At 40.4% G+C, this 11,839-nt stretch overlaps 1 protein-coding gene across 6 annotated transcripts in view; it reads right to left on the bottom strand.

Moving 5' to 3' along the window:
* Window positions 1-1,597: 1,597 nt before the first annotated feature.
* Window positions 1,598-11,839, bottom strand: part of ITGB1 (integrin subunit beta 1) — a 43,206-nt gene continuing 32,964 nt past the window's right edge. For 5 of the 6 annotated variants that reach the window (XM_069006502.1, XM_069006500.1, XM_069006497.1 and 2 more), the window contains 3 exons: window positions 9,619-9,785; window positions 8,795-8,875; window positions 1,598-2,859 (listed from right to left, as the gene is read on the bottom strand). In XM_069006502.1, coding sequence (XP_068862603.1) covers window positions 8,801-8,875; window positions 9,619-9,785 — 242 coding nt within the window. In that variant the 3' untranslated portion in view covers window positions 1,598-2,859; window positions 8,795-8,800. The remainder of the gene's footprint in view (window positions 2,860-8,794; window positions 8,876-9,618; window positions 9,786-11,839) is intronic. The other variant, XM_069006498.1, reaches the window with a different exon arrangement.

Genomic DNA, 11,839 nt, shown 5'->3' with positions numbered 1-11,839 from the left:
CAACTCTAGTTTAGGTCTTTAGTTACTAGACAGGAACTGGGGGAATGAATGGATTAAGGATAGTGAGACTATGGGTATGTTAACTGTAATTATTTTAAAACAGATAAACTGTTGGGATCTTGTATTTGTCTTGTGTAGGATCACAGTCTCCTGAGTCAATGCACTGCTACTGACTGTAAGAGTTCACTGCTTTGCCAACTGGCAGAATTCAGGTAAGGACCTGAGGACAGTATTTACAAACCAAGAAGGACTGAACAACTACTTCTGGTTCCCAGCACGTAAATTTTATCGTATTTGAACTACAGTACCTTCTCTCTTAGCTGGATCATCCAATCCTGCTTTAAAGCAAATCCCACACTCTTATCTTGAATCTGATCCTGTAGGATGGCAGCTGTTCTCTCTCATTTAAGCAGCTGTTCACTTGGAGATGCAGCTTCCATCTGCCTGCAAGCAGCTACTGGAAACCCAGTTCAAACAAGGGTTTAAAAAAGCTCTCTTAATGGGCCACTTAAATTCAAAGCCTTAAGCATCTCTGTGAAAAAGCAGCCTACCAATCCACAAAAGCATTTTGAAACCAGACTTGTTAAGGAAACTGCAGAACGTGTAACATAATGAGTGAACACAACCAGGTTAATGTACATGTAATTAAATATATGCCTAATTTGGGAGCACTGGTAGTGCTGTATAGGGGTCAGTGTTCCTAAAGGTCAGTTTCCTGTGTGACATTAATTCTGCATAGTTCAGAATAGCTCTGTAGTCTGGGAAAGATGGAGAGGTAAAAAGACAGATCTCTGAAGGGGACTTTGATACAGTCCAAACCAGAAATTTCGGATTAATCTTCCTACAATGATGACAAACCAACAACCATGAAGGTCAGAAACGATCCTTTCAACTCAAACTGCTTTGTCTCAGTTTCCATGGACAAGTAATACAGAATGTGTTTCGAAGAAATTTCTGCATCTTATGGGGAAAATCCTCAGTATTGTTGGGGAAGTGACCAAAGCATTAGGAAGGGAGGCAAGTTCTCAAATGTCCCAAATAAAATCTCATCCATTGTGGAGACATTTCTGTAAAGTCAGTATCAAGAGGAACAGACAATGTGAGCTGCAGGTCCAGGTGCAGCTGCCACTTGTATCTAATCTCATGGCCAGGTTAGATGGTTCTCAGGCTGTTTGGTTCCCTGAGGTGGGACTCTGTCATGAAGCACTGCAGCCTAAATGATTGCCCAGCTTTTTCTCATCTGGGAGTTTGCTCTCATTGGCACCAACCACCAAAAAATGCTCCTGTTGCCAGCCAGGAGCCCACAAGCAGCCAGACTGCAGCAGCTCTGTGTCCCCAGGTCCATCACAAGGTGAGCTGGAGTGTGCATGCACAGCAAGGCTCTGCAGGCAGTGCACACACAGAGGACATCTGTGCACACACAGGACACGGCACTGGGAAACACAAACAGGTTTAGAACAGCTCATGTTTGTTACCAAAGATCAACTTAACTACTTTCACGGCACATTTGGTATTTTTACAACAATTATTACCTTGCAGAGGTGCAATTCTCAGGTTTTCTGAATAGTATCAACTTCTACAAGATAAAGAGACGAGATCAAGTATTTTAAGGTACTTTTATTTAATAAATAACTTCAGTAATAGCACTGTAAAAAGTGAACATCTGTTAAAATAAAAAGGCACTTAAAACAAGAATATGACTATGATGCAGTTTGAATGGTCAGAGGCAAATATACATGGCACATGTCAAGAATGATGTGAGACTCATCACATGACAAAACGATGCAATCTTAGCTACAGGGCAAAGGCAAATTTACAGCTAAGACTGCTCAAAAAAAAAAAAAAGAGGAAAAAAAAGCTTGTGTTGATACAAAAACATTACAAAAAGAATCGCAACCAAATACGTTAAAAAGATTAGAAGGTGACAAAGCACCAGGCTTTAAACCAAAGAAACATTACACAATAAAGACACAGCATCACGTAAGGCCCTTAGGTGATCTGAGGATGTCTTGGTAAGGTACTTCATGATACTGCCACCCAGGGCTTGAATTTACAAAGAAAATCTAAGCAAGTTACCAGTCAGCAACTTCTTCAGTAATGGCACATGTTTTAAAGCTATTTTTTCCTTCCAAACATTCTTCTCAAACCCTTTCATTTTAACCATAACCTGGCAATATGCAATTTGAAAATCAAAGATAAGTATGCACACACTTTTCAGTCTTTTACACTGCTCCCTTCCAGCTTACTCAACTTACCAAATACTTAATCATACATCCAGCAAGTCAAAGACCAATTAACCTCCACCTCCATGCTACATGAGTTTAATTATATCTGCAAACTCAAGCCCTGATTTCCCTGTAAAGCTAAGAAGTTTAATACTAAATGGCTAGGCAGAGCCCTCATGCTGATTGCTTTAACCCCTTCCCTCCCAGTCACGCCATGCAGCATCACGCCCTGCAGAAGACCTGGATTCACAGCACGGGAATGGGAAAGGTCAGAAAGGCACCATGTGACCTGGGCTGACTAGGCTACACAGTCTCAAGTTTTGTTTTTTTTTTTTGTTGTCCAACCTCTGGCACCAATTACTCTTATTTGCAAAAAAAAAAAAAAAAAAAAAAAAAAAAAAAAAAAAAATTAAAAAAAAAAAATTACATATGGTACATTTTCACATAGGAAAACAAACCTATATGTAATGAATTAGTAAAATCACTGCAGTTTGCCCTAAATCTATCTTATTGTGACTACAAAAATTGCTATGCTGCATACAGTGTTGTGAAGTTATACAAGCAGTGTTCATTTTCCCTCATATTTAGGATTGACCACAGTCGTCACTGCACTCTTGTAAATAGGATTTTCACCCTAGAAAAAGAAAAAAACATTACATTAACATTTAAAGATACGAAATAAGAAATGTGTTTGCAAAAAGCATAAAAATTAGCATAAGAAATTACCCATTAATGCTTTGTTTGTACACACAAACAACTTAAGTCAAACTAGTTTTCCTTCTAGCAACTTGAACAAAGGCATGCACAGCTAATAAATAAAGCAAAGGGTTAGCAGGATCCTGTTCCATTTGCACCACAGAATTCCTTGGAGGCAGTTGAACCTCACAGGCTCATCTTGGGCTGAGCCATCACCCAGGGCTCTGCAGCCCAGGGCATTTTATAAACAATAGAATTGCAAACAACACTGTTTGACACCAGGACTGACCACAGACCAAATTTGGCTATAATAGACATTTAAATAGCTTATCTTACACTGTAATTTAATTCTAGAGACAAAGTGGAAAGACTTCTAGTATTTTGCTAATACACAGTCAAGATTTATAGTGAACATTCAGGATTCATCATTCTCATTTTATTCCTGCAGGCCTCCCCATCCCCCATAAGGGCAAAATGTACAGATAAAACAAAGAACCTTCTGTACTGGTGCAGATGCTGTAATAAAAATATTATTTCTACTGATATGAGACAAGCCTATAGAACAATTGCTTACATTTCACTTGCTGAGATTTAAAAACCCCTAAATTAAACTTATTTTAAGCTTCCTTTTTTCCCAGGTTTCCTTCTATCTCAGTGAATCTTACTCCATTTATGACATCCTTGCACACCTCAGATGAACAGCTTGAACTCAAAATTAACAGATAAATCTTCACAGGAGAAAAGACCACTGCTGGAATGGCCTGGAGCTGCAGCTCTGAGCTCTTATCACAGCCTGAACCTCAATCTAAATGAATGTTGCCTGCCAGCACGAAGCTCTTCTGTGCATACACAACTGATTCCTGAGAAAATCCAGCTCAGTGCAGGTGTCAGCCCGAGTGCTGTTCTGGCCAGGGCTGACCCTGGCCTTCAGTGGCAGTAAAGCAGTCTCTGTCCCTTCAAAGCTCCCCCCAGTCTGAGATGATCTGTATCAACGTATTAATTCAACTCTATTAATATTCAACTCTATTTACAATATTTCAGGTTAAATCTGTTTTTCCTACACTCAATAAACGATGCACAAACATCAGGTGTCTATTTTTCAGGGTCATAAACCTGGAAAATCAGCTAGGAATACCACAGAACGTGCCAAAAGTGACAAGGCAAGCAAGAACCTCACTTGGTGTGAAATTTTTGTATCACGGTCCCTGGGAAGTTTGTTGCCTTCTGTTTGCAAAGCCCAGTATAGGAAGAGTAACTGGCCTACCCCAACAACAGTGGCTGCTGCTGAGGGAGACCATGCAGCTGCTGTTGTGGTTCCTTTCACAGGGAAAGGGTATTTCTCCTCAAAGCCAGCTTCTCTAACATGCAAAGAGCAAGGCAGCGCATCCAATCTTGCCTAGATCCAAGAGACCTGTCCAGCCAGAACTTGGATTGCCAGACAATGGAAGTCAAAGTTCTCTGTTCAGTCTTCTCAAGATCGAAGTCACTGTCACCTGGACAGAGTTGAAGGAGGAGCTGGGTGTTCGGTGCTGGCTGTACTTCACAAATACAGAGTAACAGCAAAAGACCCTTCCCCCTTCTATCAGTTCCCAGGCAAACGCTGTCTTGATAAAAGTGTATCACCTACTGGTCTGGGAAGGGATGAGGAGTAACATTTGGCTGGCATTTTTTAAATGTTAAATCATGGAACTTGTGTGATGTGGCTAGTTCTCAGACAGACTAATTAACCAAGGCAAATTATGACCTTCCCCAGTATTTTTAGCAAAGGGTTTGCAATAGTAATATGCGAATGAAATGGGAAAAACATCTAGGGATGAGGGATTTAATCTGGTACTGAAGTATCTCTTAATGCCTCAAAGTTCTTGGGTATCTAATTTCCTTGAAAAGTTTTAATGGAGAATTCTTAAAAATGTAAATATAAACCAATAAAGTTTACGATGCAGAGGAAGTCCGTAAGCTTCAGAGGCTGCATCATAGACAGAGCAGAAGTTACTGCCCAGCCCTCCCATGGCAAGGCACTATGCAATAGTTGTTACACTGTGCTGTTAGCCTCCAACATTTTACACAACAGACGCCCCCCAGTACATACAGGGGGTATACACTTACATCTTCTAGTTTGTAAAAGAGAGGTAACTTCTACCAGATAGTCTAGAAATGGGTCTAAAGGTTAGGACTAAAACTTGGAAATTTGCTAGGTGCTACTCATACAACTAATTTGGACCTGAAATCAGGCTTAAAATACAATTTGCATAATAAGATTGCAAATTTTTTACTACACCGCTTTTTGAAGAGAAGTCAGAATTCAAATTTTCATATTCTTGGTTTAGCATAAGCCCTACAAGGATACTGAAACCCTGTCCTGCCTTCCCTTGTACTTGCACTTTTCAGAAGCACACAGGGGGATTTAGGTCACTGGATAAAGCACTTGCCTAGCTGTCTCCCCATGTCAGGTGAGTGTCTCAGTTCCCACTGCAAATAATGGAGATTTAGTCAATATTCACACCTATTCAGCTTAACCCAACTTGACATTTGATCAGCTAAATGGCTCCTGAGGCTCTGCTGCCTGTAATTGCTACACAGGCACCTGATGGATCTGCAGTTCCTTCCCTTCTCTCTTCCAGTAACAGCCCTGGCTGTTCAGCCATACCCCACCGCCCCCTTTGGCCCTGGCTCTGCGGGGTCTCCTGCAGACAGCTCTTCATTAAAATAAATATCCACTAATCAAACATGGTGCTCACCTCGCTCAGGGCCCCTCACAGCTGGCAGAGGGTATACATTTTCAGACATAAGAAGAATTCCAGTTTTTTATTTGGCCACTAAAACATGGGATTCCAAACTTGCTGTCTTAGACAAATACTATGGTTTTTAATACCCCTGTTTCTTTATGCCACTGCAGAGAATACACTGGTTTAAGCATGCAGAATTAGGGAAAACACATTTGCCACATGCCCCTACAACTGAAAACTCCATGCACATGTACACCAAAATTAAAATTAACAAACAATAACTACATACAAGACTGAGTGAAATACTGAGTAAAATAAAGATGGCGGTACTTTTTAAAAGTACCTTCAGTCGAGAATAAAGAGCTGTGTTCTTGCAACAATATTCACTTTCAACTAGAGTGGGCTGTTCAGAGGACAACAGTTCAGTCCAGTGTTGCATGAAGATGAAACTATTACACAGGATGTTCAATTAACCTCCTTATTCCTTTTGCTCCAGGGACTCACTGTTTCAACACTCACTTAAGATACTTCCATAGCGGGTTTAAGACCCACTGTAAGAAACAGAATTAAAACTCATGCACGTACATTGTTCAAGAGCTGGTTGTGACTATTCCAGCCCCTGCTGATGTCCAGCGCCATTTCTCAGGAACACAGGGCCGTGTCCATCCTGGGCCCGCGGTGGCCGCTCCAGGGATGGACAAAGCAAGGCCACGGTCCGGCCTGGGCGGCCACCAGAAAGCACCACTAATCCCATTTCCATCCATCCTCAGAGCCACAAACCAGTGTTCACTGAACACAGTCATTTATATGAAAGGGAGTGGAAACACGGCATCTCCGCTCCCAGAGCACATTCATCACTCAGCAGCAAGGTAAGTTACAGGCATAAAATCCAAGCCAGGAGAAAAACAAGTCCCTGCGATTTTGAGCGCTTTGAACTGTTTGTGGTTTTTTTCCATTTTAATGAGTAGCTGCTAATAGGGCTAACCAAATTTCTACAGCTTTAGTGTCTAATATAAATGTATTTATCACCTGTGAAATTCAAGATGACTGAATTTGGAGTCTGTTTGAAGATGCTTAGCAATGCAGAAGCTATCCCCATGCAGGAGTGGTAATGGCATTCACTACAAAGAGCAGCTTTGTGTTCTAAATTTGCGATGCAGCTTTTCAGTCCATAAGAAATTCATCCTTAGACTTGTTACAAGCATGATTGCAACAAAGTTTTTATGGCTGATTGGGGTAGAACACGGGCAAACAGAACTTGGTTTGACCCAGCTGCCTTGAGCACTGACCACCAGGATGCCGTGGCATCATCTGCACCATCATGGGCCAGCACCAGGGAACTATTTGGGAACCTGGTCCATGACAAACTCCATGGTGCTGCAGTTCCCTCACCACAGAGCCCCAGCCCGCGTGTGGACGATAGCTGTGGGAGAGGGGAAGGGTCACACAAACTGCACAGAGTTAATTTAATTGTGTATGCACACACTTGGAGGGACTCCACTATGGTGTAATTTTCTTGTAACGGGATTTCAGGTGCCTTGACATTACAAGGCAAGTCTTCATCTAAATGAGAGACTATGGTAATAATCTAAAACCACCAGAAAATCTGATCTATAGGGAAAAGGAGGACCTTGTTTATGTCTCATGGCTCACCTATTCTGACAGTGCTGACCTCCTCCTTCCCAGTTGTCCATAAGGATAAACCCACCTCCCCCTCTCCCCAGAGTTCTAATACTTCTATGAATACCAAAAATTATAAAGTCATGTTTAAAAAAAACCCAAAACACACTTGTAACCTTCACATCTGAGTGAACCAAAAAGGCAGAAGTCAATCCCTTCATTTACACCAGAGGAAAGTGTTTTGTAGGAACTACATTTTGAGGAGAAATGGCAGCACCAAGGACATTACAACCTGAAGAGTCACACGGTAGGGAACAAGAGCACAGAATGGAAGTTACACACCGTATGTTTGTTAGGTGCTTGTCCTGCATGCAACAGAAAGTACACAATTAAGTGAACAGCAGAAGAAGAGGTAACAAGAAACTTAACCAGATGGAGTATGTGAAGTGTTAGAAAGGACCAAAAGCTCAGTTTCCTCCCCAGAATAATTGACTCTGGGAAGAAGAATGAAAAGGAGGTGAATGTGGTCGATGTAGCAGGCAAAAAGAACATTTTTTTACATTCCATTTTAGACACACTGGAAAGTGAAATGATTGCAAAGAGAAAAGGAAAGTATATTTCATCAGGAAGGGCTCAGAATGCTATGCAAAATATTTGGAACTGTTGTCCCAGTGAGAGCACATAAGAGCTTAAGTACTCTCAGTTTCTGCTTTCTCCCCTTACTTTTCCTTTACAAAATCTTTTGAGTGCAACACTGAAAAAGGGAGACAGCAGACATTGTAAAATTAGAGATACAGATCCTTCCCTTCCACTGGCTTTTGAAAAAAACTCCATGGATGTTTAATGGATGTGCTGCATCCCCAACTTCTTCACTCCCCTCCGTCTAGTCTGATCTCTGCACTTCTTTTTTGCTACTGCCAGTTTCAATAGAAATAAGGATAAAAAAAGTAAGATGCATATTTAATTATAAAATTAGTAGAGTATATGCATTTCATTCTTTAATTACAGGCATGTTCTATACTAGGTTAATAGGCCAAAGCAGTTTACAAAAAAGCAAGTAATGCTACTCTGCATGTTCACAGAGCTATTCTAATAAAAACAGTGATATTTATAGGCTGGGATATTTTAGGAGTATCTAATCTAGCTTAGCAAATAAATTGATTTTAAGCAAACTGACTGCTGATTTGAGGAAACAGAAGACAAAGTCTCCCCTGTGTCTTTCTCTGCAATCCAAAGATATTCTTCAGTCCTAAGAGCTGTTCTATTATGTATCCGCACATTAACAAAAAAATTTTAAAAATCACTTGTTGAATAGCTTAAGCCAGTACTGGTAGTATTAGTAAGTAAGCAATCTCACTGTCAAAACCAGTTAAAAATTTTCAAGCTGCATTCTTGAAACCCCACAATCAAAGCAGCAGTAGATACACTGAGCAAGACTCAAACTGTGATTAACTGACTGACACACAGTGAGTTTGATGTAACATGCAATGGAGAAAAAAAGGAAAGAAAATGAAAGGAGATACAAACTGAGACTTAGAGACCAGCTTTACGTCCATAGTTTGGATTCTTGAAATTGTTAATAGGGCTCTTGTATATTGGATTTTCTTGCTGAAGTGAAAGAAATGGTCAATGTCGAATAATTCAACAGGAAAAGAAAAGCAACATTCTCAACTATCACTGAGAAGAAATCATGCTATATATAAAGAAAAGTGTTAGTAATTTTTTTCCCCGGTACAAGATTAATTAATTTTCTTAAATAAAACCAAAAGGCTTCCTAGGACAATTAAAAAAAAATTATATATTCTTATCAAGCAGATGCGAGCATTGACTTCTACAGAAGTAGTGAAGGGGTTTCTTCATTAGCAGACTCCTGACACTGCCCAGAGGCAGTGACTCCGTAGCCTATGAAAGCCTATAGACCTTAGGCTTGTTTTTCTTGCACACGTCTCTGTTGGCAAAGAGCTGGGAAGATTTCAACAAACCAGCACCAGCCATGATTTTGTGACTTTATGGAAGTCTCCCAAGTAACCCCGTGTGAGTATTTATAAGATCTCCTCAATGAGCACAAAGTTTTCTTCTTTGCCTTCTACAGAAATGACTCATCTTTGTAATAAACGTTTTAATCATATGTTGTAAAGCGTGGTAGAACTGCAAAGCTGAGCTGTTCTGTCACCATTACATTTTCTCTCTGACATGTTATTTAAATCCGAGTTACTACTCTCTTTTCTGCCTCGAGAAGTACGTCTCTAAGAGGACTGGTTACAATCTGAAACACTTAGAAGCACATCAACAAAAATCTTCTGTTTTCCCTCCGCTACTGCAGCTTTTATACATAGGAAAGCTTGACTCACCGTATCCCACTTGGCATTCATCTTCTCCTTTTCAAATTTAGCAAATTCTCTTCTGTCGTGAATGATCATTAGTAGTTTCCAAATCAATAACAATGCAAGTCCAATAAGAACAATTCCAGCAACCACACCGGCTACAATGGGAATGATGTCGGGACCGCTGGGGCACTCTAGGGAACAAAACAAGGGAAACAGAATTTTACAAACTGGTAAAGGTAATGCATATCCAGAAGCTTTTAACGTTTGATTTTGTACTGAAGCCAGTATTTTGAATATCAGACATGCCAATACTACTTTTCTTTCAAATAAGAAAATTTTTGGAGTATGTACATCCTGTAACATTCCAGCTTATTTTTATCCTTCTAATTTGTGTTTGATCTTAGCAACGGAACAACTTCTGTTCTGATGATAAAGTCTATACACTGCTAACCCTTTAAGGTATTTATCTACATATTAAGAGTAAAATAACTGGCAATTGTATTTTAAACATTTAAGAGCTCCAAGTCAAAGGCAGTGGCATCTGGAGCACAAATGCTGACCAGCAGAACAGGCCCCACATACAGAAACACAGAATATTCTTAGTTGAAAGCGACCCACAAGGATCATCGAGTCCAACTCCTGTCCCTGCATGGGACAGCCCCAAGAGTCACACCATGTGCCTGAGAGCATTGTCCAAATGCTTCCTGAACTCTGTCAGGCTTGGTACTGCAACCACTGCCCTGGGGAGCCTGTTCCAGTGCCCAACCACCCTCTGGGTGAAGAATCTTTTCCTAATATCCAACCTAAACCTCCCCTGACACAACTTCAGGCCATTCCCTTGTGTCCTGTCACTTGTCATCAGAGAGAAGAGATCAGTGCCTGCCCTTCCTCTTCCCCTCATGAGGAAGCTGTAGACTGTGATGAGATGCAAAGTGATTTAAAGTGGCTGATACAGAAATAATAATCCTTCAAATTAAAATCCAACTCCACTATTAATATAAAATTCCCAATAATCAGAAACTGAAGAAAGGCTTTTGCGGAGCTCAGTGCACAGACTTATGGAGTCAGAAGCAAATTAATGCAACTCCTGTGCAATAGAACAACTGTCAATAGAGCACAGCTTCCCCCACACTGCAGACTCCTTATCTTCATAGCTGCCTCTGCCAGAGTGAGGGAAGTGGGAAGGGACACGACAAGGAATTCCTTGGGAGCCAAGGAACAAGTGTCTGCTCCACAGAATACAGCTCTACTGGCCAGAGCTTGTTCCTTCAGCACTTGTATGGCACAAAATTAAGGTGCCTCCTCGTACATGATGGGCTTGATTCACCTCTGAGCTAAGGCAACAGAAGTTTATACATGAAGAAAAGATCAGGCCTCAAAAGCGTAGGGCATGTATGGCTTGTCCTAGGAGACAGCGCTCAAGTTTCTCCTCTATACTGTGGACTACATTTGTAAAGAATTTAAAACATTCTAAATTGAAGCAGTATTTATTTCTAAAAGCCCCTGGCCACTGGCCTGTGTTAAGTGATGATCATCCAAATTATCAACTCTGAAAATTCCTCAAGCATATAATACAGCACTAAATCTCTGAGGTGTGTATTTTCTAAAAAAATCAGGAGACCACAAACTGCTAATGTACCAAAACATAAATTTTGTACTGTTAGATGCAACATCCAGTGATTCAAACTAACAATACTCTTGGTAAATAAATGGTAAATTACTGATGGAGCTATAGAATTGTTCTCACTTTTTTTTCTATCAGAAGATAGCTCTATTAAGGATTAACTAAGCAAAATGCCTTTGGGATCTATTATTGAAGGTACCTCAGCTAAGTAAAAGCAAAGGTTGCCAGCATAAAATAATTCAAGCTGTTTGCAACATGGTACACAATTTTATGTAGACTGATCCCAAATTATTCAGAAAAGGGAAAGAAAAAAAAGCAACAAAACCCCACAGACACCATTGTTTATAACCTGTAGCACGAGCCTAGCAAAAAAAATTATCAACATTTATCTAAATAGGACTTGCTACTGGAGAGATAAAATAAGCCTGAAGGTACATCAAGTGCAAACAGGAAATGTTTCAACAAATATACATATCTGATTGACTTTCTGCTTTTAAAAAATAGAATCTGTTTCTGTCAGCCCAAGAGTTTGAAAAATCTAGATCTAGCAGGCTTACGTTTTTCTAAAGCCACTCAGACATGCACAACTGTCACTCAGGGAACAGGTACCTGTTTCTGAAT

This window comes from Aphelocoma coerulescens, chromosome 2 (genome assembly GCF_041296385.1).
Source record: "Aphelocoma coerulescens isolate FSJ_1873_10779 chromosome 2, UR_Acoe_1.0, whole genome shotgun sequence".
In the NCBI taxonomy this organism is placed as follows: Eukaryota; Metazoa; Chordata; class Aves; order Passeriformes; family Corvidae; genus Aphelocoma; species Aphelocoma coerulescens.
This window is presented reverse-complemented; position numbering and strand designations above follow the sequence as displayed.